The sequence below is a fragment of the Miniopterus schreibersii genome (assembly GCF_964146895.1).
Source record: "Miniopterus schreibersii genome assembly, chromosome: 12".
Lineage (NCBI taxonomy): Eukaryota > Metazoa > Chordata > Mammalia > Chiroptera > Miniopteridae > Miniopterus > Miniopterus schreibersii.
The window spans coordinates 72,433,320-72,456,679 of NC_138112.1; the positions used below are offsets into that span (position 1 = coordinate 72,433,320).

The 23,360-nt window shown below is 64.0% G+C and overlaps 2 protein-coding genes across 8 annotated transcripts in view; both read left to right on the plus strand.

The window, feature by feature from the left end:
* The window catches only part of CARS1 (cysteinyl-tRNA synthetase 1), a 29,246-nt gene extending 12,839 nt beyond the window's left edge, over positions 1-16,407 (plus strand). For both annotated transcript variants that reach the window (XM_081154007.1, XM_081154006.1), the window contains 16 exons: positions 2,734-2,874; positions 2,949-3,037; positions 4,261-4,382; positions 8,414-8,526; positions 9,016-9,144; positions 9,519-9,648; positions 9,948-10,051; positions 10,594-10,691; positions 10,787-10,976; positions 11,274-11,342; positions 13,372-13,453; positions 13,563-13,643; positions 14,096-14,163; positions 15,098-15,157; positions 15,422-15,505; positions 16,081-16,407. In XM_081154007.1, the coding sequence (XP_081010133.1) occupies positions 2,734-2,874; positions 2,949-3,037; positions 4,261-4,382; positions 8,414-8,526; positions 9,016-9,144; positions 9,519-9,648; positions 9,948-10,051; positions 10,594-10,691; positions 10,787-10,976; positions 11,274-11,342; positions 13,372-13,453; positions 13,563-13,643; positions 14,096-14,163; positions 15,098-15,157; positions 15,422-15,505; positions 16,081-16,215 (1,695 nt within the window). In that variant the 3' untranslated portion in view covers positions 16,216-16,407. The remainder of the gene's footprint in view (positions 1-2,733; positions 2,875-2,948; positions 3,038-4,260; positions 4,383-8,413; positions 8,527-9,015; positions 9,145-9,518; positions 9,649-9,947; positions 10,052-10,593; positions 10,692-10,786; positions 10,977-11,273; positions 11,343-13,371; positions 13,454-13,562; positions 13,644-14,095; positions 14,164-15,097; positions 15,158-15,421; positions 15,506-16,080) is intronic.
* A 5,118-nt stretch (positions 16,408-21,525) lies between these two features.
* Positions 21,526-23,360, plus strand: part of NAP1L4 (nucleosome assembly protein 1 like 4) — a 34,610-nt gene continuing 32,775 nt past the window's right edge. For 3 of the 6 annotated variants that reach the window (XM_081155724.1, XM_081155720.1, XM_081155722.1), the window contains exon 1: positions 21,543-21,651. The gene's annotated coding sequence lies outside the window, so the exon portion shown is untranslated. Of the gene's footprint in view, positions 21,676-23,360 lie in introns of all 6 variants that reach the window. The other 3 variants (XM_081155723.1, XM_081155725.1, XM_081155721.1) reach the window with 3 other exon arrangements.

The window sequence follows — 23,360 nt, forward strand, 5'->3', positions numbered from 1 at the left end:
CACTGATTTTTAGAGCGAGTGGAAGGGGGAGAGAGAAACATCGACGTGACAGAGACATCCATTGGTTGCCTCCATCGGCCTGCCGCCCACATACATGCTCTTGACTGGGAATCGAACTCGAGACCCGTGGTGCTCAGGCCGGCTGAGCCACACTGGCCGGGGTTCCCGGGGGTTTCTTAACAGTAGCACCTGGAGAAACAGGAGCGAGAGGTTGAAGTTGCAAAGAGCTGGGGGACCCATGGGCACCCCGCTGAACTGGGCCCTCCCCCGGGCCAGCTCTTCTGCCTCTTCAAAACCCTCCCTGCAGACAGAGTGAGGGCACCTGCCAGTGCCCTGGGCCTCCCTCCCCCCTCCCCGCCTGAGCTGCCCCACGGGGCTCTGTTATCACCGTCACCCTCGCCCTGAGGGCCATCACCCTGGGCCATCGCCCTGCAGACCAGCAAGGTGGCCGGTCTCCTTTACGCCAGCGCCCCCTGCTGGCCGCTCTCTTGCGCTGAAAGGGTGAAACCTACGGGAAAGGCCGGAGGCCTCACTGCAGAGCAGGGCGGGGCCCACCTGCAGAGCCCCCAGCGGTTTGCCCCTTGGTGTCACCCTGCTGCGTCCGCAGGGTGGCTTGTGTGTGCTCGGTCCGAGCTTTACGAAAAGGGTCAGGTGCCCGTAGTCTTGGATGAGCACTTCCCCTCGGGTGCTCGTGAGACGGGGCCACACGTGGTGGGCTGTCCTGCTGTGCCGCCTGGGCCCCGCTCTTTCCGCCTCTCCTGTTTCCTTGTCAACAGTGCCGCTGTGAATTTTTTCCCAATCGTTTCACTAATATCACTTTTTTTATTGTGGTAAAATATACAGAACATAGTTTTGTCATTAAACCCTCTCTAAGTGCACAGCTCAGGGGCATGAAGCACATTCCCACTGTTGCACAGCCGTCACCACCGTCATCGCCAGAGCTTCCCATCTTCCCAAACTGACACTGTCCCCATTAAACACTAACCCCTCAGCCCCCTCCCCCAGCCCGACCCCCACCGTCCTACCTCCTGTCTCTGTGGACCTGACTCCTCGGGACCTCGTATGAGTGGGTCACGCAGTGTGTGTCCTCCTGGGTGTGGCTCATTCACTCGGCACAATGTCCTCCAGGTCTGTCCATGCAGCAAGTGTCAGGATTTCCTTCCTTTTTTAAAAAAAAATTGCTTTTAGAGATACGAAGAGAGAGAGGGGGAGAAATATCGATTGATGTTAGATTTTCGCGAGGGAGAAACACCAGTTAGTTGCCTCCCGCATGCACCCCAACCATAGATCAAACTTCGCAACCTGGGCATGTGCCCTGACCAGGAATCGAACCAGCGACCTTTCAGTGCACAGGGTGGTGCTCAACCAACTGAGCCACCCGGGCGGGTCTCGTTAAGGGTTTTTGCACGTATGTTCCTGCGCGTTGCTGTTGCTTTCCTGTGACGTCTTTGGCTTTGGTGGGAGGGCGATGCTGGCCTCGGTGAGTCGGGAAGCGTCCCCTCTGCTCTGTCCGCAGGGAGCTGGGGTAGGATTCACCGGTGAGCCCGGGCCTGGTGCCGTCCGTTTTGGAAGGTTTATTAATTATCGATTTCATTCCTTTAATAGATAGAGGCTTGTTCGGGTCGTTTGAATTGTCTGTGGGAGTTTTGGCAGCTGGTGGTCCATCGGCCTCGGTTGTCACACCTCTTGATGCCGCCTCACGGTCCCCTGGGCGTCCCCGGGCTCTGCAGCCGTGTCCCGCCGTCGTTTCTGGTGTAACGTCAGCGTTGGTGTCATCTCTCTCTCTTCTCAGTTACCCGGCCAGAGGCTCATCAATTTCATTGATCTTAGAGAACCAGCTTTTGTTTTTGTTGACTCTTCTCTTTCGATTTCCTGTTTTCACTTATTTCTTCTGCCTCCTTTGGATTGAACTTGGACCGTCTTTCGCTCGTTTCCCGGGCTGGGAACGTACAAGGTGACGGGTGTCAGGTGTTCAGGTGTTTTGCTGCTGCGACTTTCCTCTGAGGGCTGGTTCTGCTGCGTCCCACGAGGCTTAGGAAGCGGCGCTTTCGCTTTCGTTTAGTTCAAAATGTTCTCAATGTTTTCTTGCGCTCTCGGGCCCGCGTGTTCTTTGGGAGTGTGTTGTTTAATCGCCATGAACTCTGGGATTCTTTCAGTTGTCGTTCCGTGGTCAGTTTCTAGTCTGACTCCACGTGGTCTGATGCAGACGCTCGTGATTTCTGTTTTCGCGCCTGTTGGGCTGGGTGAAGCCCGGCCTGTGGCTGGTCTTGCCGGTTACTCTGCGTGAGTTGGGAAGCGTGTGTCCTCTGCCTGTTCCTGGGTAAAGTCTGCAGAGTCCGTCCAGTCCGGGTGACTGATGGTGCGGAGTTTCTGTGCCCATCTGTCCGGGTCCGAGGGAAGCGTGTCAGGATCTCCATCTGGCATCGCAGACCCGTCTCCTTCTCTTCCCACTCTGTCGGTCTTTGCCTCGCGGGGTCGGGTGCGCTGTCGGTAGGTGTGTCCATGTCCAAGACTGTTCGCTCTCTCGGCGACTGACCCCACGGCCCTTTATCCTCAGGCCGGTGTTGGTCTCGGTCCCAGGCCATCCACCCGGGCGCGTGGCCCTGGGAGATGGTAGTTGCTCCGAGCAGGGTCAGGGCTGTGCGCGGCGCGTCTTTGACGGAGGCCGGTGGACGCACTGGAGGCGATCCTCTGAGGCATGTGCACATGTGGACACTGCTCCTGTCCCTCCAGGTGCTGCTGGAAGAGGCAAAGGACTTGCTCTCTGACTGGCTGGACTCCACCCTGGGCAGCGAGGTGACCGACAACTCCATTTTCTCCAAGCTGCCCAAGTTCTGGGAAGGGGAGTTCCACAAGGACATGGCGGCCCTGAACGTAAGTGCCTGGAGCGTCCGCCCTGCTGTCTGGCCCGAGGGCACGGGCAGGACCAGGCTGTCTCTCGCCCACAGATTCTGCCCCCTGACGTCTTGACCCGGGTCAGTGAGTACGTGCCAGAGATCGTGCGCTTCGTCCAGAAGATCGTGCACAACGGTTACGGGTGAGCGTGGGGCCCTCCTCGGCCGCGCGGCTCCCAGGGGAGGCTTCCGGGAGAGCAGCTGTCCATCCGGGCCGGGGCCGGGCTCGGGTCCGGGAGCGGAACCCACCGCTGAGGCTGTGCTGCCGGGTGTGCGGGGTCCTGGGCGGCCGTCACAGAGGCCTGGGCCAGGCCGTGAAGCAACACAGATGTGCCGGCTCCCGGCACCGGAGGCTGGAAGTCGGAGATCACGGGGTCGACAGGGCTGGTGCCTGGGGGGCTGTGCGGGAGGGGCCGTGCCAGGCTCCCCCTGGGCCTGCAGGCGCCGCCCCGGCTGCATCTTCGGGCACTGCTGCTCTGCGCGTGTGCCCGCGTCCCCTTTGAGTCCCAGTCTCTTGTGAGGACGTGAGTGGTGGCGGGTCAGGGCCCACCCTGACGCCTGGTTTCACCTTGGTTGCCTCTGTAAAGAGTTAAATAGCCACATGCTGAGATCCTGGGGGTTAGGACTGCACCATGTGGATGTGGGGATGCCGTGAGCGCAGGGCCACCTCTCCCGCTCGCCTCGTCCCTTTCCCCCACGCGCTTGTCCTCAGCTTTAGGGTGGCCGGTGAGACCGCCCCTGGGCTTCCTTGGTGGCGCCTGCCGTTCGAGCAGGCGGTCAGCTGTGCAGACACCTGTTCAAGGCAGGAAGGAGAAGCAGAAGGGTGGCTTTGGCTGCGCCCAGCCCGCCCTGAGCCCAGCAGGCTCCCTCATACAGCTCGGGGCCCGGCCCAGGACCCCGGCCACCACCACCACCCAAGGGGGCTGACCAGCACCCCTGCTCGGGCCCTGGCCCATCCCTGGGACCTTGGGGGAGTGAGAGCACCTGGCCCGCAGCCCACTGACGAGCTTGCAGTGAGAACCGCCGGTCGGGCCCGGAGCAGCGCCCGTGCCTGTGCCCGCTGCCGTCTTTGTGGCGTGGGCCCCGTGGGTGGGCACTTTGAGGGCGTGTGTCGCCTCCCCAGGCAGGGCTGGTTTCTTCCCTTGTTCTGTGCCTGGCTGGGCTTCCGCCATGTGCCGCCCTGCCCTCGCCAGCCGCCGCCTCGCCCGGGTGCCCCATTCCAGCACTTTCTCACTGCATGGAACTTCCTATTTCAGAAATAGGCCCCGGTGCCAGCACAGGCAGGAGCCGGCACCCGGGGTCCGTGATCGCTCGGGGCTGACGCTGGATCTGCCACACTGTCCCCATTTTCTGTGTTGCTTTCCAGCTACGTTTCCAACGGGTCCGTCTACTTTGATACGGTGAAGTTTGCTTCCAGTGACAGGCACTCCTACGGGAAGCTGGTGCCCGAGGCCGTAGGGGATCAGAAGGCCCTGCAGGAGGGGGAAGGTGAGCGAGGGTCCTGGAGATGGGGAGAGGGGTGGAGGCCGGCACTGAGATCCCTGGGACCTTAGGAACTTTCTGCACTAAGCCTGTGAACTGTATCAGTTATGATTGATTGATTGATTGATTGATTGGAGAGAGACAGACGTGGATGTGTTGCTCCACGTATTTCTGCATTTATTGGTGTTTCCTGTATGTGCCCTGACGGGGGATCGAACCTGAAACCCTGGCGTATCGGGACTGTGCTCTGACCCACTGAGCCACCTGGCCAGGGCGCAATGTGTTTTTTAATAAGCGAACAAGGAAACACAGTTGACCCTCGAACGACATGGGTTTGACCTGCGCGGGTCAACTTGTCCTCGGGCTTTTTTCAATAAATACTGTAAAAGTATTTTCACTTCCTTACGATTTCCTTAGTAACATTTTCTTTTTCCCGCCTCCCTTACCGTAAGAGTTCAGTACGTAACACACAGCAGGTGCCACCGCCCGCGTGAGGTTGGTCAGCCGCAGGTCGACGCTGAGGTTTTAGGGAGTCGGAAGTCACTCCTGGACGTTCAGTTGGAGGGGCTGGTGCCCTAACCCCAGCCGCCGCGTGTGTGATGCCGTCTTGAAAAGCGCAGCAACACTCGGGGCCTTGAGCCCAAGGCTGGCGTTGGTGAAGCGCGGGCACCCAGGCACCCTCGGCCGGTGGGTGGGGGACCCTGTGCCTGCGTGTTGGGGCGCTGGAAGCCCTGGAGCTGCAGGTTCCCGCCTGAATGAGGCGCGTGAGCCGCCCACGGGGGCCAGCAGGGGCTCCCACCGCGGGAGTGAAAGCCGCAGGCCGCGGCAGCGAAGGCGAGGGGCCGAGGCACGGTGAGTGGGCGAAGGGCAGCCGGCCGCCCGGGTCACCGTCAGGAGTGGGCAGGAGATAAGAGCAGGGCCACGGGCGCCTTACCTCTGAGGTGGCTGGGGGCGGTCGCTGATTCTTCCTGGACGCCACCCTGAGCGGTCATTTTAAAAGGGGCCCTGGGTGAAGCAGGGGGAGCGTGAGGCGGAAATGCCGGCTCGGGGCCTTCTCCAGGTGCCCCTCGGGCGTGAGCACGGCTGCCCGGCACGGTGCCCGGGCAGAGCTCGAAGCAGCAGCTCCCCCGCCGCAGCTCGGACGCGTCCCTGACAGCAGAGCCCACCCGCCCGTCCTGATCCAGGCGTTTTAGACGTAAACGGAGGCTTGTTCCGGACCAGAGCGAGTCGTGTTTGTCTTTCATCGAGTTTTCTCCACTCTCGTTCCCTAAGTGACCAGGGACGAGCCGCAGGAGCAGCAGACCTGCGGCTTGTTGGCCCTCATGGGGGACCCATGTGGCATCCACCCGCCTGTGCGCCTGGAAGGCAGCCTGGCCGATAAACTGCTCATATGTTCTGATCAAGTAGTTTCACCTTCAGGGCTCTGGTTCTAAGGAAATATCGGAACCGAAACAAAACAAGGCAGCACAGGAACATTCGGGAGTGACAGACTGTTCGTTTAGCAGCGTCAGCACCAGACCCAGGGGCGTTCGAGTCTGGGGCGTCCGTCAGGGTAAACGAGGCGAGTTCGTGGTGCTGAAGCCCCCCCACCCTGTCCCCCCGGAGCCCACGAGGGCGACACACCCACACGCATAAGGGGCTGATACACTTCCAGAGGTGAAGGGACCCAGCAGGGCTCCCAAGGCCAGGGCAGGACCGAAACACACGTTCTCGGCCGTGGTCTAACAGGGCAGAAGGTCATCCCCGGGGATGTGAGGATGTCCGCTCCCTGAAGGGCCGCGCGTAGGACCACACAGCAGGCCACATAAGGGAGTCCCCGCGTGGCCCCAAGAGGCTTCTCAGGACCACACTGAGCGTGATGGATGAATTACTGTCCACTCCGCAGGGACATGGAAACTTACCCACCTGTGCTCTCCACGGAGCCGGTGCCCCTGCCGAAACCAAAGCGGGGGCCTCGGAGGCAGTGCCACAGCCACAGGAGAAAGCTGCACACGGCACCCACCTTCCGACAGCTCCGAGGGCGGCCCAGGGGTCCTGGGGAGGGCTCCCGGGGCTCAGGCCGCCACCGTGTCGGCCTCACGTGCAGACAGGACGACGGGTGCACCGAGCTCGCCGTGGATGTCCAGGCCACCGAGCACCAGGCCAGACCGCGGAGAAGACACGGCGGAGGCCACCCCTGGTCCGGCCGCACGCGGAGGGGGCATGCGTTCCACGGCGGCGTCTAGACTGAGTCCGGCTGGCTAGTTCCAAGTGTAAGAATTTTCACCACAAAAAGAGAAATCCGGAAATAACCCTTACACACCGCGGGACCCGTGCTGAGCCGCCGCAGGAGGTGGGGACAGGACGGGCCCACACTGCGCGGCGCGAAGCGAGGGGAAGGGCAGACCAAGCGGAGAGAGGGAAGGAAGCGGCCACGGCAGCAGCGGGCAGGTGGGGGGCCCCCCCCCCCAAGACCGGCTGGCAGAAGAGCAGCTCCCGACGCCCGAGGACGAGGCAGCCGGCCGTGGGAGCCGCCGGGGCGCGGGAACCTGCGCCCCCTCGCCCGACGTCCCGGCAGGGCCACTGGCCCGTCCCCGAGGCTGGCGGATGACAGAAGGACAGCAGCCGGCAGTGCTGTCCCGTGGGGATGAGCCAGAATTACGCCGATTTGTCCCGTCAGGTCAGCAAAAGCATAAAACGTGTGTTTTTGTGCTGCAGGGTTTTAGTATTTGGTTTACGTGCCGCGAGACGAGAAAGGTTGAGAACGGCTTTCCCGGAGAGAGGGAAACCGAGCGGCCGCACCACCTTCGAGAGGCAGCGGCAGGAGAAGTGGGGCGAAGCCTGAGGAGGGCCCGGGGTGCGCGACCCCGACTCCAGGCTCACACGGACAAGGAGCCTTCCGGGGCGGCCGGCCTCGGGGCTGAGGGCAGGTCTCGCCGTCGGGCGCCCGTGGCCGCTCCCGCTAAACAGCCCTCGCTCTCGGGCCTGTCGTCCCCCAGGCCGGCTGCAGAGCCTGCTTACGTCCCAGGGGCGAGAGGAGAGGAATCCAGCAGCACACGGGACAAAGGGGGACGCGCCCTCCCCTGGGGACGTCTCCCCTTCGCGCAGCGGTCCCCTCGCCACGTCACCTCCCTGCGAGGGAGCCATCTGAACACTCCTGCCGAGCACACGAGGGCCCTAGGGTGACAGTGATGGACAGACCCTCCCGACACTCGGGCCACCCAGCCCCTCCCTCCGGAGGGAGACCAGAAGTGACCCCCGGACGGAGAGGGAAGGGTTGTGTGACTGACTTCTCTTACTTTAAAAGTCTCCGGCAAACAATAGTGTCACCGGACAGTGACATTTGGTGAAAGGGGGCGGGGTGTGAAGGGCGGGATCCTTTCTGTCTGTTACAGAATTTTTCAAAGTAAGTTTTTAAAAGTCAGGAACGCTCACGAGTGAAGTCCCAAACCTGAGTGTGCGCAATGCGTCACGGGGGCCGAGAGCCACGGCGCCGCGTCCGATGTTTTGGGTAATTTCTGGTGGGACGCTCTCGGTGAGAAGACGGGAACCTGGAGAGGAGAGCGCCCCTGTGCCGGGTGTGCGGTGTTGTGCTTGTGTAGATTCAGAAACACGAGCCTACAAGTCAGTACATCGAGGGGGAGCAGCCGTTAGCCCTGCGCTATGGCTACGCCGTGTTCCCCGGTTCTTTCCCGTGGTGTCCGAGTACCCGGAGTTTACCGCGTGTCTTACGGTCACGGAGTCCGTGAGGCACCTTCGGTCCGGCTCCCCCTCGGCTGGTTCTCGGGCGGCCAGCCTACGTTCCTGACAGTCTGACAGTGACGTCTGGGAGGTCGCGCTGCGTCTGCAGCCTGGGCACTAAGAATGTCCCTCCTGTTCCAGGGTTTTCCCCGAGGGGGTGATAGCGCCCAGGAGAGGGGCCTGGCCGGACCCTTGGGGGCCTCGGTGCGGGCTCAGGGCCGTTGCTCTGCCCGGTCCACCCAGCTCTTACCCGGTCACCACAGGGGTTCTCTGTGCGTCCAGGCCGCACTGAGCGACCCTCCCTCCTATCTGCACAGGCGACCTGAGCGTCTCGGCCGACCGCCTGAGCGAGAAGCGGTCCCCCAACGACTTCGCCCTGTGGAAGGCCTCCAAGCCGGGAGAGCCATCCTGGCCGTCCCCGTGGGGAAAGGTGAGCACCCAAAACGACGCGAGCAGGGCGGTGGGGCAGGGCCCTTGGCTAGTGCAGGACACGGCAGCCGTCCCCGGGCCTGGGTGCCACCGAGCCTCGTGGGCCTGTCGGCAGGTCACTCCCTTTCCTACCTCTGGGCTGCCTGACTTTCAGCTGGGGGGGGGTTGCTGGACCCTTCGGAGGCCCCTGCACCCCGACGGGCTTTGACTCGGAGTATTGCAGGCCCCTGGGCCAGTCCTCCCTCTGACAGTACCTGTGACGACAGTCCTGACCGCCGGAGCCGCGGGGGGGGGTGTTGGCCGAGAGCTGGGAGCCTGGGAGTGACGCAGCCTCGGCTCGGTGCCGTGGGGACTGTGCAGACAGGCCCCTTTCGCTTCCAGGTGCGACAAGCACCTGTTCCAGGAAAGCTCAGGTTCTGAGGGTCAGAGCATTGGGGCAAGTGAAGGCCTGAGGCTAGGCCGGCCGGTCACTGGGTGGTGTGATCCCCAGGGGCGCCCGGGGTGGCACATCGAATGCTCCGCCATGGCAGGCACCCTCCTGGGAGCCTCGATGGACATCCACGGAGGTGGCTTCGACCTCCGGTTCCCCCACCACGACAACGAGCTGGCACAGTCGGAGGTAGGCGTGTCCAGGAGGGCGGCCTGGTGTCCGCGCCGCGGTGGGGAAGCGTCGGGCTGTCGGGGAGGGGCTGTGTGAATGGCGCCTGGCTTCCACGTCGGGTCCTTCGGTGGGAAACTGCGCCCTAATATTTGGGCTGTTTTCCCACGTTATCAGCCGGGCCTTGGGCAACAGACAGGCCTAGATTCGAACCACTGGCTGTCTCCCGGCTTCTCCACCACGGGTGGCCCCTCTGAGCCCCAGCTGCCCACCTAGAAAAGGCGGCCCCCTGTCCCGCTCACGCGGCGCGAACACAGGAGGCCCGGCCCACGTCGCGGCCGCCCCGCCCTGCCGGCGGCGGCCTTTGCCCAGCACCTGCTCCCGTCCCTGCGCAGGCCCACTTCGAGAACGACTGCTGGGTGCGGTACTTCCTGCACACGGGCCACCTGACCATCGCCGGCTGCAAAATGTCCAAGTCCCTCAAGAACTTCATCACCATCAAGGACGCCCTGAGGCAGCACTCGGGTAAGCCGGCCGCCCCGAGAGCAGCGCCGCGGCTCGGACCCGCCAGGGCTGGGGCGGCGGTGGGCTCGGGAGAGTAAGGACGCCCTGAGGCAGCACTCGGGTAAGCCGGCCGCCCCGAGAGCAGCGCCGCGGCTCGGACCCGCCGGGGCTGGGGCGGCGGGGGGCTCGGGAGAGTAAGGACGCCCTGAGGCAGCACTCGGGTAAGCCGGCCGCCCCGAGAGCAGCGCCGCGGCTCGGACCCGCCGGGCCCGGGGCGGCGGGGGGCTCGGGAGAGTAAGGACGCCCCCCGCCGCCCCCAGCCCGGCAGCTGCGCCTGGCCTTCCTCTTGCACGCCTGGAGGGACACCCTGGACTACTCGGGCAACACCATGGAGTGCGCCCTGCAGTACGAGAGGTTCCTGAACGTGAGTCTGCCCAGAGGGGCGGGCGAGGGCGGGCGAGGGGCAGAGCCCGCTGGCCGCTGGCCACTGACCGTGAGCAGCGCCTCTGAGCCCTGCGAGGGTGACAGGGCTGCGGGCGCCCCTGTCCTTCCCCCGGGCGGCCGGTGTCCCTGCTGCGCCCCCGGGCGGCGGGTGTCCGTGCTGCGCCCCCGGGCGGCCGGTGTCCGTGCTGCGCCCCCGGGCGGCCGGTGTCCGTGCTGCGCCCCCGGGCGGCGGGTGTCCGTGCTGCGCCCCCGGGCGGCGGGTGTCCGTGCTGCGCCCCCGGGCGGCGGGTGTCCGTGCTGCGCCCCCGGGCGGCCGGTGTCCGTGCTGCGCCCCCGGGCGGCCGGTGTCCCTGCTGCGCCCCCGGGCGGCCGGTGTCCGTGCTGCGCCCCCGGGCGGCCGGTGTCCGTGCTGCGGCTCCCGCTGCGCCCGGTGAGCGCGTCAGCCAGCACAGCGGCTCCCCGTCGGCCAGGCTCAGGTGGGAAGTTGTCCGGGTGCCGCTGAACGGAGTCCTCTAACTTTAGGAGTTTTTCTTAAACGTGAAAGACGTCCTTCGTGCCCCTGTGGACATCACCGGCCAGTTTGAAAAGTGGGAGGAGGCGGAAGCAGAGCTAAACGAGAGGTGAGGCGCGGCCCCTTCTCCCGGGTCCCCGGTGTGCCCGGGACCTGCGCAGCCGGCCGCTGGGGGCTGACGCCGTTCCTCCTGCCCCCGCCCAGCTTCTACAGCAAGAAGGCCGCGGTGCACGAAGCCCTGTGCGACAGTGTGGACACGCGCGCCGCCCTGGAGGAGATGCGGGCCCTGGTCGGCCAGTGCAACCTGTACATGGCCGCCCAGAAGGCCGCGCGGAGGCGGCCCCGCAGGGCCCTGCTGGAGAGCATCGCCCTGTACCTCACCCACATGCTGAAGGTGAGCCGCGGCCCTGGCAGCGGGGCCCCCGCCGCGCCAGGCCGGGCCCGACGCGCTCTGCCCCGGGTGGGCATCGAGCGCGTGCAGCCGTGCTGCCCGGAGCAGTCGCACCGCGTGCCTGTGTCCCCCGGAGCCCGCCCGTGTAGTCCGCACGCCCGCCGCGAGGCCTGGGGTCTGCCGCAGGCGGGACTGCGTGTCAGCTGCCGCCCCGGGCAGCAGCGCGTTTCCCAGACCGGCGGCGGGCGTCCTGTCGCCGCCTCAGGGCCTCTTCCGCCCACCTGCTGTTTCTCTTCCTAGATCTTCGGGGCCATAGAGGAGGAGAGCTCCCTGGGCTTCCCTGTTGGAGGACCTGGAAGCAGCCTAAATGTGAGTGCAGCCCCCCGGCCCAGTCTCCCCGCTGGGCTGCCCTCGGGCAGCTGTCCCCTGGGGAGCGGTGCCCACAGCCAGGGGCCCCTCCTCTTTCCTTGTCCCCCCGCTGGGCCAAACCTTTGGGCATTTGGAGACCGGCGTTCGGTCCCGCCTGCACTGGACCTTCCAGGCTGAGCCTCAGGTCACATCCCCACCCAGAGAGGAGACCTGAGCGCAGTCGGTGCCCCTCCCATGCGGAAGGTCGGTGGGGCCAGAGCAGCTTGCCTTCCTCGCTGACCGCCAGGCGGGAGGACCTGTGCCGCTGTGCTCTCTGTCCGAGCGTGATCCCCAGAGACCAGGCGAGAGGGGACGGTCCCCAGCCTTGCTTAGGTCGCAGCCACATGGCAGCGTGGATTCTCTCGCTCACCTGGCACGTGTGGGCCTGCGTTCAGACACTCCGGTGCCACGTGAGCCGTCTGCCTGAGGGTCCGTGCTCACGGGGAGCGCACCAGAGCAGACGTGGTTCCCGCGGCGAGACAGCCGTCACGCGGCAAACACACATCCAGGCCCATCCCAGGCGAGCCCCCTCCCCCGCCCGCCAGGAACGCTCTGTCCTTGTGTGGTCAGGGAGCGGGTGTCAATTCTAAACATAGCAACTGCTGCTTAAATAAAACAGGCGTGAATGCATCGCGAGAGGCGGGGAGCCCACAGGTGGGGATCACAGACGTCCCCCAAGAAGCCGCTTCCAGGGAGGGAGCCACTGTGGTGGGTAGAGTCGGGCCGGACTCCACGCCCACATTGCTCGGCTCCCGTCAGCCTCAGCCCTGGCTGCTGTGCTCTCTTCTGGACGTTGCCGTGTGGGAGCCTTTGGTGTTCTTAGAAAAGCCACACGGCTGCTTTGTGCTCTTGGGCAAGTGATTCTAGATTTTTATTTTCTTTTACAAAAACCTCCTAGGTTAAAGACAACCTACCTTTGAACTTTACAATAACTGCTTTTCACGTTCAACGCCCTGGTGGTGTGGGGCCTTCAGCGGCTGTGGACGCAGGTCCCCAGGACCTCCAGGGGCCACGGGAAGTGTGCTAGGGGAGCCTGCTGGGCCCAGGGGCGCCGCGCAGTCCATGCCGTTTGAAGGTCACGGTTCACTTCTACACTCGGCCTGTTTCAGGAGCCAGGGAGGCAGCTCCCGAGTCTTGAACCAGCTCAGCACCGAGCGGTCCACAGTGTCCGGTGTGGTCAGCTGGGCTGCAACCGAGTCCGGCAGCCACGAAAGCCCTCTGTCCCTCCCTGCGCCAGGGTCTCCCCCACCCACATGTCCCTGTGTGGGTGCAGAGAAAGACCTGAGACCCTGGGAGGCCATCTCCTCCCGCGCAGGGTCACGTCCCCTCAGCCCAGATAAACGATTGGGCCCAGCGAGGTGTGGGTCGTACTGAAGGCCTGTCAGCCTCGCCAGCTTTTGTATGTATTTATTGTTATTTTGGTGGTGGAGCTGCCGAACGACTTAAGAGGCGGGAGAGACCTTGCTTAAAGGCCAACGGAGAAATACAGTGGGTGTGTTCCTCAAAAACATTTTCGAAAGCCGTCACCTGTCCCGTCCGGAGCCGCCCCCAGCGGGGCTTCCCCAGCGGGGCTTGTGTTCTGTGCCGTCTCGCTTCTGGCGCTGGCTTGTGGTACAGGATGAGCGTGCGCGTGGATGGCAGGCGGGTCGAGGACATAGTTGTCTTACCAGGCGGCTCGGAGGAGCTGGCCCGTGTGGATAAGGCCCCGCCGGGAGGCAGGGTGTCGGCCTGTGAGCAGTGGCTCCTCCCGGGAAGGCGAGTGGGAGCCGGGAGGCAGTGTTTTCACACCTGCCCCTCACCTGAGCCGGCCTGTGGGCTCCTCCCGCCAGGCGGGTCAGAAGCGTCCAGGCTCTGTCCGGCCCACGGGCCTGCGCTGGCATCCAGAGGTCCGGGCGGCCCGGGTGGCCCAGCCGTGCAGAGTGAGTGCCGGACTCGGGGGTAATGAACGCGAGGCGGGGTCCCCTCAGGAACCAAACCCTTCTTTCGGCAGCTCGAGGGCACAGTCATGCCGTACCTGCAGGCGCTGTCGGAGTTCAGGGAGGGAGTGCGGAAGATTGCCCGCGAGAAGAAGGGTGAGGCTGGGGCTCCTCCGGGGTCCAGCAGCTCAGTGTCCTCTGGAGGCTTGGGGAGGCCCCCACCCTGGGAGTCCCGCACGGTCCGAGTCACTGTCTTTGCCCCCAGTCCCCGAGGTCCTGCAGCTCAGTGACGCCCTGCGGGACGACGTCCTGCCCGAGCTGGGGGTGCGGCTCGAAGACCATGAAGGTGGGTGCTGCTCGGCTGCTGCTGGGGCTTGTTCCAGGCGGCTTCCACCCTGACAGTCAAGGGGCTGGGAGGGTGGGTGCTGGGTGGGGGTTGTTTAGAGAGGTGCTGTGGTGTCCACTTCTGTCGCCAGGTGGCCTATGGCCACCTTTCCTTACAAGCTGTCACTCGGGACAGTCTGTGCCACCCGACTGTCAGCAGGGTTCACAGCTGGTCGCTCGACTTGGCAAAGACAGCTGCTAGGGTTTAAAGGTTCAGATGAGGTGTGATTTTGTGACTCTGGGTTTTCTGTCCCAAGCAGTGAGGAAGGGGCCCCACCTTGCTTTTCTCCGGGGGACCCTCGGGTGCAGTGGGGCGGAGGGTGTGCTGAGCCGGGTGGGCGGCTGTGGCATGGCGGGGAGGTGGGACAGATGGACGCCAGGCCTCAGCATCCCCATGGACCCTTTGCTTTTCAGGACTGCCCACTGTGGTGAAGCTGGTGGACAGAGAAACCCTACTGAGAGAGAGGGAGGGAAAGAAAAGGGTGAGTCCGTCCGCCTCCTTCACCTTCGGACCGTTGGTTTTATACTTTTATTAAAACCTCAGGGTTTATAAACGTCAGAAGGAAAAAGTAATGAGGTAGGTAACTGGCAGTTGGCAATTTGGTAACAAAAAAAACACTTATCTTCTCATGAATCACCTCTTTTTAAAAAAACAACGCCCAGACTTGAAGGGAAAGTGAGTCATGTGGACTCACTGGGGCTGACGTGCTTGGTCACACCTCGGTCACACCTTGGAGGGGGCGGCCCAGTACCTCAGTGGCAGCCGCGCCCGCCTTCCAGCAGCTGTCAGAGCAAGGGGACTCTCCCCACTAGCCTGCCAGCTGCGGGAGGTGGGGTCCTGGGTGGGCACAGGCCCTCGTGTCTCCAGGCCACTCATCATGACACCCCCATAGACAGCACCCCGCCCCGAATGGCCCCCAGCAGATACACGCTCCCCTTCTGCGAAAGGAGAGCAGAGCCCTGGGCAGCCGTGTCCCTGCTGTCCCCCCGAGCTCCATGCCGTCCCCAGTCCCCTGCACTCCCCACACACCCACCTCGTCCAGGCAGCAGGGCACCAGTCCCTGCTCTCATCCGCTCTCCTATGACTGTCCCTGGGCCCACATGCCTGTGCCCTGCCACCTCCCCGAGAGCTCCGCTTGGCCGAGAAGCACCTGACAGCCAAGGTGTCCAAGCGGGAGCAGGACTGCAGCTCCCAGACCTGCCTCTCCTTCCCGCCCCTGCTGCGGGTCCCTTCACCGGAGGATCACGCAAGGATGCAGACGAAGCTCCCCCGGCACCATGGGCCTCCCGTGCCCAGCACCCAGCTGGCCCCACACCCAGGCCCAAGGCTCCCCCTCCCCCCCTTCCCTGGCCCGCCACCGGCACCCAGAGGGGGGCCTGGGGCAGACCTGGTTATGGGCTGTGCACTGTCCCCAGGTTGAGGAGGAGAAGAGAAAGAAGAAAGAGGAGGCGGCCAGGAGAAGGCAGGAGCAGGAGGTGATGCCCGCGCGCTTGGGGGGCTTCCACTCTGCCCTCTGCCCTGGGTGAGGGAGCGGCCCTGTGCCATGCTGTGGACTCCGTACCATTGCAGCGCCCCGCTGTTCCCACAGGGAGCCCGGGCTTCCCTGCGCAGTGTCCCCGCACTTCCCCTTGCCCCTCTGCCTGCAGCTTCTGAACCAGGGGCTGGGCTGGGAGCGGGCGCGGTCCCGGGAGCGGGCGCATGGCCTCCGTGGCCTCAGTGACCACGTGTCTGTGTTCCAGGCTGCCAAGCTGGCCAAGATGAAGATCCCGCCCAGCGAGATGTTCTTGTCAGAAAGTGACAAATACTCCCGGTTCGATGAAAGCGTAAGAATTGTTTTTGTTTTGTGTTCAGAGCTTTGTCATCCGATTGGATGATGGGAGCTGTCACCTTGGGGAGCAGATTTTCTGTTTGGAGTGCAGCTGGAAGGGAGGCAGGGTCCTCTGGTGCCTGGTTTAGGTCTGGTGCCTGTGGCCGAGGTGCCCAGGGCTGACCTGAGCATGATGACCTGTGAGTTTGCAGGGTCCGTCCCTCCCAAGCTGGCCAGATATGTCCACCGCCTAGGGGCTCCTCATTCTGGCCATCTGCTTTATCTCGAGACCCCTGCCCCTGTTCACTGGTCCTGGTGTGTACTTGCTGCCAACCCCTGAGCCGGTCATATCCTAGCTGCTGGGAGCACTGCCCCTCAGCCCAGGCAGGAGGGTGCCCCAGCCCGGCCACATCACAGCAGCTGGGACAGGCAGGCGAGTCCGTGCCCGGGGCCCAGTGTGTTGCATTCAGTAGGCGCCCAGGCAGGCGAATGCGCCAGTCAGGAGCTGAGCCTGGTGAGCCAGGGCTTGGTGGGCTGGTGCTCCTCAGCCACCTCTGTGCCCCTCAGTGACCTCTGCCCTCACCATTCCAGGGCCTGCCCACGCACGACACAGAAGGCAAGGAGCTGAGCAAGGGCCAAGCCAAGAAGCTGCGGAAGCTCTTTGAGGCTCAGGAGAAGCTGTACACGGAGTATCTGCAGATGGTGCAGAATGGGAGCCTCCAGTGACCACGGGGACTGTGCTCAGCCTGAGCCATCTGCGAGCTGAGCCATCGGCTTCGCTTGATCGGCGCCGATGGGGACAGTGCCTGTGCTCTGCTCTGTTTACTGGGGCCCTCGGCCCTGAATTCTGTCCCGGGCATGCCGTCACTGTCCTTCACTGGACCCGAGACGCCAGTAATAAAGTCTTCCCCACTGCCAGGCCGCTGCCCTCTCTGCCTGGGTCCCATGCTCAGCACTGGGCCCCGTCTGCTTGCTCGGGGTCACCCCGCAGGCGCCCGGTCAGCTGAGATGCCCCAGCCAGTGAGGAGTTTCCCCGTGCAGATTGCTCTCAGCTGATCTCTGGTGTGTGGGAGCATTGGGGGGCTTTGCACAGGAAAGAGCCAGGCTCAATCCACTGCCCCATGGAGGCCCCACAGAGGCTGCTCAGGTGGCTCCAGTTCTGATGAGCGAGCGCGAGGGCCTCCCGCAGCTGCCCTGCCTCAGCCTCGGCCGCCACTGGTGGCTGGCTCAGCGGCGGGCCCTGTCCCATGCCCAGCACGTTCTTCACGCAGCGCGGCCGGGTCTGGGGGGGTAAGTCTCCACGCAGCAGGGCAGCCCTGCGTCACTGGGCGCCACCCGCCTGCCGAGCATCTGTGCTCCCCAGGGCTGAGGGTCAGCACTTGAACTTTAGTCTAAAGGGCTTGACCCGCCTCAACTGAGGAGGGTGCCGGCCAAGCTGTGCCCGCTGCACACCAGCAAAGCCTGGCTGCGGTCGGCTCCATGGGACAGACGACGAAGTCGCCGTGCGGGGCGGTCACGGTGGGAAAGCGTCCAGGTCTCACTCAGGCGTCACAGAAGATGGTCCTGCCCAGGCTGGACTGGCTCAGTGGTTAGAGAGTCGGCCCACAGACTGAAGGGTCCCGGGTTCAATTCTGTCCAAGGGCACGTACCTCAGTTGCAAGCTCGATCCCCGGCCCTGTTCGGGGCACGTGCGGGAGGCAACCAGTCGATGTCTCCCCCCTACTCTCTCCGAAAAGCAATGGAAAAAATATCCTCAGGTGAGGGTTTAAAAGCAGCAGCAGCAGCATGGGCCTGGTCCCACGGGTTGGGTGGGGTTGGCCCCGCAGGCGGGCCCTCCGGAACGGGATGGGTGGGTTTCTTCACCTGGGTGATTCCGACCCACCTGTGGGGAGTGTTCCGGTGCGGGAAGCCCCTTTCCAGATACGAGCCAGATTTGTCTCCCTGCCTCTCCCCAAAGTGAAATCTGTGTTTCCATTATGAAAATGTCACAGATTCATTATTTAAAAATCAAGTCATGCAGAAAATCACTAGTAGACGGTGTCTCTGCAAAGCTGACTCAGAGAGCCTGTCGCAGTTAGGGGACGTCTCCGGACTCCTTCCGAGGGGTGAGGTTTGCGGGTCCACTCTGCGCTGTGCATCTCTGCAACGGAACGCACTGTGGTGTGTCCTGACGCCAGCTCGCCACAGGTCTGCCTGCTCCCATCCCGCATGTCCGCACCTGCCCCCTGTGCTAGTGCATCGCAGTCTGGGTGCCACCACCCTGTGGAGCGGCGTTGGGGTGCTCCCTCTCCTGCCAGCAGCAACCCTCCAGGGCCAGGCTGGTTGGGGGTCCGGCCGTTTCTAAGCTGTGGGGTTGGGGAGTCCCGCATCCTGTGTTTCCATTTCCTCCTCTGTGGGTGGGACGGTGATGTCCACCCGGGACACTACTGGGCCCAGATGGCGTCATTATTCAGCGATGCTGAGGTGAGTGAGGCACAGCTCCTGCGGTGGGGAGGACAGGCCATCCGTCCTTCTGAGCTCAGTCTAGGGAGAGCACCTGAGGATGAGTCTGGCCAAGGAGCAGTAGCCCAGGGCAGGCAGCCTCTGGAGGGGAATTTGCTGAGCTCCTGGTAGCTGGAGGACACACGCAGAGGGGCTGTGACAGGTGTGCAGGAGCTCAGAGCCCGGCAGAGGCGGTCAGGACGCTGGGGAGACAAAACACACACGGTGGCCAGGGGCCTTGGGCACCTACCTTCTGGGTTCTGATCTTGCCCTTCTCAGCCTTGGCTGCATCATCTGAGGACTTTTCAGCAAACTGGTCCTGCCCCGCCTGCCCCACCTGCCCCACTCTGAGCTCAATGGTGGCCAGTAAGGATGCTGAGCTGCAGAGCAGCATGGTCAGAGCTGGCCAGCATGCTGGTGGACAGCGTGGAGAATGGGGGCGGCAGGGCACCCTAGGACCGCCAGGCAGGGGGACTGACTGACCTCAAACCACAGGCACGAGGGGGCCTTAGCTCGTGAAGAGCGAGGACTCTTGGCTAGGAAGGAGCCCTGACCAGCGGAGGTCCGCCTGCTGGTGCTCCTGCCGTTGGGGCATCATCAGAAAGGACTGCATCCATGGAGCAACTGGGAGACACCGAGCAAGACAAGGCCCCAGCCTCAGTGGAGCTGGGTGTTTGTGAAACGCCCCGGACAGACATGAGGAAGCTGTTCAGAATGCAAGTGTCTTGAGGGTGGAGACAGGAGTCTGCTCCTGCTGTCCCAGTGTCTGTGTGGAATGGAGACCACCTTGGTTGCTAGGGGCTCTTGGGAAGCTTCTCAGCAGATCCCCAAAGCCTGTGGTCCAGGGTAGGGTGGCGCTTTCAGACACAAGGCCCCAGGTGCTGGGAGCATCCCCGGGCATCCAGTGGAACTGCTGCTGGGAACGTCGCCAGGGCCTGGGGGAGCGAGAGGTGGTCGCTGAGTGGGAGGGGGCGGTGGGAGGCTCCCCTCAGTGCTGGGTCAAGCCTCAGCCCCTGGGCTCTACCACAGAGGGGAGGCTCAGGAAACCCAAGGATGCAGGGAGCAGGGGCCCCGCTAGAACCTGGAGGGAGACCCACCTGCAGCAGCCACTTCCCCAGATATTCCAGGACAGCCTTGTGCTGGGTACAACAGTGTCCCCCACCTGAACTTCACAGTGTGACCTTATTTGGAAACAGGGCCTTTGCAGCTGTGTTTAGATTAAGGTGAGGTCACACTGGAGTAGGGTGGCCCTAAATCCAATGTGACTGGTGTCCTCATAAGAAGACCCCCCTACACACACACAGAGGCCATGTGGCAACAGAGGCAGAGACTGGAGGGGTGTGGCCACAGCTTTGGGAGGCCTGGAGCCCCAGAAGCTGGAAGAGGCAGGCAGGACCCTCCCCTGGAGCCTTTGTAGGGAGCACAGCCCTGTGACACCTTGACCTCAGGTTTGTACTGTCCACACGGTGGGGAAGTCAACAGCAGACTACCTGCATCAGGCTGACCACTGGCCCAGTATTGTTCCAACTCTCTCTCCAGCCCTACTAAGCGGGTCCACAAGTGCCCCTGATTTACAGATGGGGAAACAGAGGCACAGGCTGTTGGCCAGGGCCACCTAACTGGAGTTGGGTAGAACAGGGATCTGGCCCCAGAGGCCAGTTCAGGAATAGCTGCCCCTTTACCTTGCTCTCTGCCGTGTGGCCCAGGCCAGGCCATCTTACTACCTCACTGTGCCGAATGGCAGTGCCCAAGAGATGGGTCCAACCCTGTGCACTTAGCACTTGGAAATAGGGTCTTTGCAGATGTCATTAAGTTAAGACGAGGCCATGAGAGTGTGTAATGCAGTGACTGGAGCGTCCTCACAAGGAGACACAGGGAGAGACAGAGGCCACGTGCAGACAAAGGCCATGACCGGTGTGACGCGGCCACACACCCGGGAGCGCCTGCAGCCCTAGCAGCCAGAAGAGGCAGGAAGACCTCCCTTGGAGCCTCTGGAGGGAGCCCAGCTCTGCTGACACCTCGATTTCTATCCTAGCCTCTGGAGCCATGAGAACCCTCATGTGTTGTGCTTTCTAAGCCCCCCACCTGCGGCACTTGGCTGTGGGAATTGAAACAGCATTCCCAACACTGCCACGAATCAAAAGGCTTTGGGTGGATGTTGCCTGCCTTCCCACCAACTCACAAAGTGACCTAGGGAAAGTCCCCACTGCCACAGCCGGTCCACCCTCATTAGGTCCCCCAAGGACCAGGCCCAGCTTCCTGTCCACCAGCTGCCTACCAACTACCTCTGGTGGCAGGGGTGGGGTGGGGGTGGGGCTCCATCAGCTGGATGCCAACTGCACCAACCCCCAACATCTGGGCAGGGCCAGATCCCCTCGGAGGATGGGAGCCTTTATTAATAGGAGGAAAATGCTGGCTTCCTTTTCTGTTGTATTGTCTGCCTCCTGGCCCCAGCTCCGCCCCAGCCAGGCCATAGCCAAGCAAGGTCATTACAGAGAAGTCGGAAAACCTGAGGCAAGGAGGAGTCACACAGCCTCCCAACACAGCCACGCCAGCAGAGGCTCAGCGTGCGGGCGACGCCTGGGTGCCCCTGGCCACCTGGGTCTTACGTCCTTGAGAGGCAGTCCCCCAACCAAGGGCCTCCGGATAGTCTCACATCGCCGGCGCTTTAAACACCACAGGGCAGCAAGGAACACCTTGCTGAAAATTAGAAACTCTTTCAAAAAGCAACCCCGCGCCAAGGGAAGAGAGTTTCTGAAAAAATGCACAAAACTGATGAAAACCCCTCTGCGGGCAGAGCGTGGGAAAGAAGCCCCTCAGCAGCCCCAGCCCGGGGATGTGGTTTGCAAACCCAATTGTCATCACACTCAAGCTGTGTTTAGCTCACTGATTTTCTACACTGTGAGGTCCCCGGTCCACAGCGGCCGCACCTGGCCCTGCACCTGCACCTGGCCCTGCACCTGGCCCTGCACCTGCACCTGGCCCTGCACCTGGCCCTGCACCTGGCCCTGCACCTGCACCTGGCCCGGCACCTGGCCCTGCACCTGCACTTGGCCCTGCACCTGCCCGCATCGGGGCCTCTGGGCCCGCGCAGAGGTGCGGGCCTGGCGCTGCCCGGCAGAGACCCTGTGTGCGGGAGGCGGGGGTGCGAGAGGGGACCCCGCATGCGAAGCCCTGGAGGCAGGACGAGGCCGGGGTTCGAGGAGGGAGGCCAGGGGCGCGACGACGGGGTCGCTAGAGGTCTGCGGGGCTGGCGCGCGCGTCCCTGCGGTGGAGCCAAACTGGAGGGTCCAGGAGGGCGCGGGAGGCGGCGCCGGGTCCTGCGGGGCACCCGCAGCGGGCGCTCGGATAGGGGGGCGGGGGCAGAGTGGAGGGACCCGACGCGACGGCGCGACCCCCGCGCGGCCGGGCCAAGGAGCGGCAGGCGGAACGCGAGCGCCTCCGGGCGGCGTATTTGCAGAAGGCTCCCGGCTTGAGCGCGGCGCAGCCTCTGATTGGTCGGCTTCGGCGGGGCCGAAGCGTAGTTGACTTGCGCCGAGGCAGCCCAATCGTAGCCCGTCTTCGTCGAGGGGGGCGGGGCCAGGGGGCTCGGCCAATGGGAGGCGGCGTTGTTGGCGGCCACGGCGGCGCAATCCCAGCAGCGAGCGAGGCCGCCGCCGCCACTGCCGCAGGAGGCGTGAGGTGCGGACACGGGGTCTCGGCCGGGTAACGGGGCGCTGGGGGGCCGGCGGGCGGGGCCGGGGAACAGAGGACAGGCCGGCGCGCTCTCGGAGGCCAGGGCGGCAGGGGCGGGGCGGGGGCGCCGGGGCGGCGGCGGCTCGCGCGCCCGCGGGAGGGCGCGGGGCGGTGGCGAGGTCCCCGCGCTCCGCCCGCCCCGGCGCGGCCCTGAAGGTCAGGCGGCGCTTTGTTCCCGCGCGGCGCCCGGGCGGGGCGAGGGGGCGGCCGGGCCCTCGGGGCCGCCCGCGCGCGCTGGGCTCCCGGGGGAGCGCGGGCCGCCCCGGGCTTTTGTTTCCGGAACTGGCGCTGCGGGCGCGGGCGGGCGGTGACCTCGGCGCGGCGCCTACGTGCGCGGGGCGGGGCCGCGGGGGGCGCCCGCTCGCCGGTCCCCCCGCGGGGAGGAGGAGAACCCCCGGGCGGAGTGAGCCCCTGGCCGCGCCCGCGGTCAGCGAGCGGCGCGCTGCTCCCGAGAGGACCGTCCGCGCCGGGGCGCCGGGCCTGAGCCGCGGCCGCCCGAGCGGGTCGCCCGCCGCCGTCCGGACGCGCCCGCGGGAACGGGCTCGTGGCAGTGCTCGCGCCCCGGCGCGTGGAGCGCGAAGCGGACCTGCGGGCGCGGAGGTCTTTCTGCCCCGAGGTACCCGGTTCCTGCGGCGAGCCCCGTGTCTAAGCGACGGGCGCCGCGCCCCGGGCACCCGCCGCCCGGGGGGCTGCTCCTCTCACGGCCGTGGAGTACCTGTGGGGGGCGGCTGCCGATCCCTCTCCCCACGGAAGGGGGCGCCCTGCGCCGGTGACAGCTCGGGGCGGGCACGGAGCTGCCCTCCTGCGGGTTCTCTTCCTGCAGGTTCTCCCCCTTTCTCCTGCGGGTTCTCTCCCTTTCTCCTGCGGGTTCTCCCCCTCCTGTGGGTTCTCTTTCTTCCTCCTACGGGTTCTCTCTCTTCTACAGGTTCTCTCCCTTCCTCCTGCAGGTTCTCTCCCTCCTGCGGGTTCTCTCCTTCCCTCCTGTGGGTTCTCTTTCTTCCTGCTGTGGGTTCTCTTTCTTTCTCCTACAGGTTCTCTCCCTTCCTCCTGCAGGTTCTCTCCCTCCTGTGGGCTCTCTCCCTCCTGGGGGTTCTCCCCTTTCCTCCTGTGGGTTTTCTTCCTTCTGCGGATTCTCTTTCTTTCTCCTACAGGTTCTCTCCCTTCCTCCTGCAGGTTCTCTCCCTCCTGCTGGTTCTCTCCCTCCCTCCTGCGGGTTCTCTTCCTCCTGCGGGTTCTTGCTCTTCCCTCCTGCAGGTTCTCTTTCTTCCTGCAGGTCCTTTTCTTCCAGTGCCCTGAGGCCACCCCAAAGCCGGCGCATCCGCCTCTGAGCTGGCTGCTCAGTTCCAGCCTCCTTTCAGTGGTCCTGCTGCCTGCTTCCCAAAGGGGAGCCGTAATACAGGTGTACAGTGAGCCTCAGGAAGGCAGGTGGAGGAGGAGTTGGATGTGTTCCAGAGGTCAAAGGGACCTCGCAGGGTTCCCTAAGAGACCCCAGAAAAGACATTTTTTCCATGTAGGAGCTGCTATTTTGCTTGCTTGGGGGAAAGGAAAATCTTTTATTCTTTGAGGGTGAATTACCCTGTTCTGAAATTTGAAAGGGTTGTTTGAAAATAAAACCTACTTGGTTAATAAAAATACAATTGCGAAATGAAACTTCC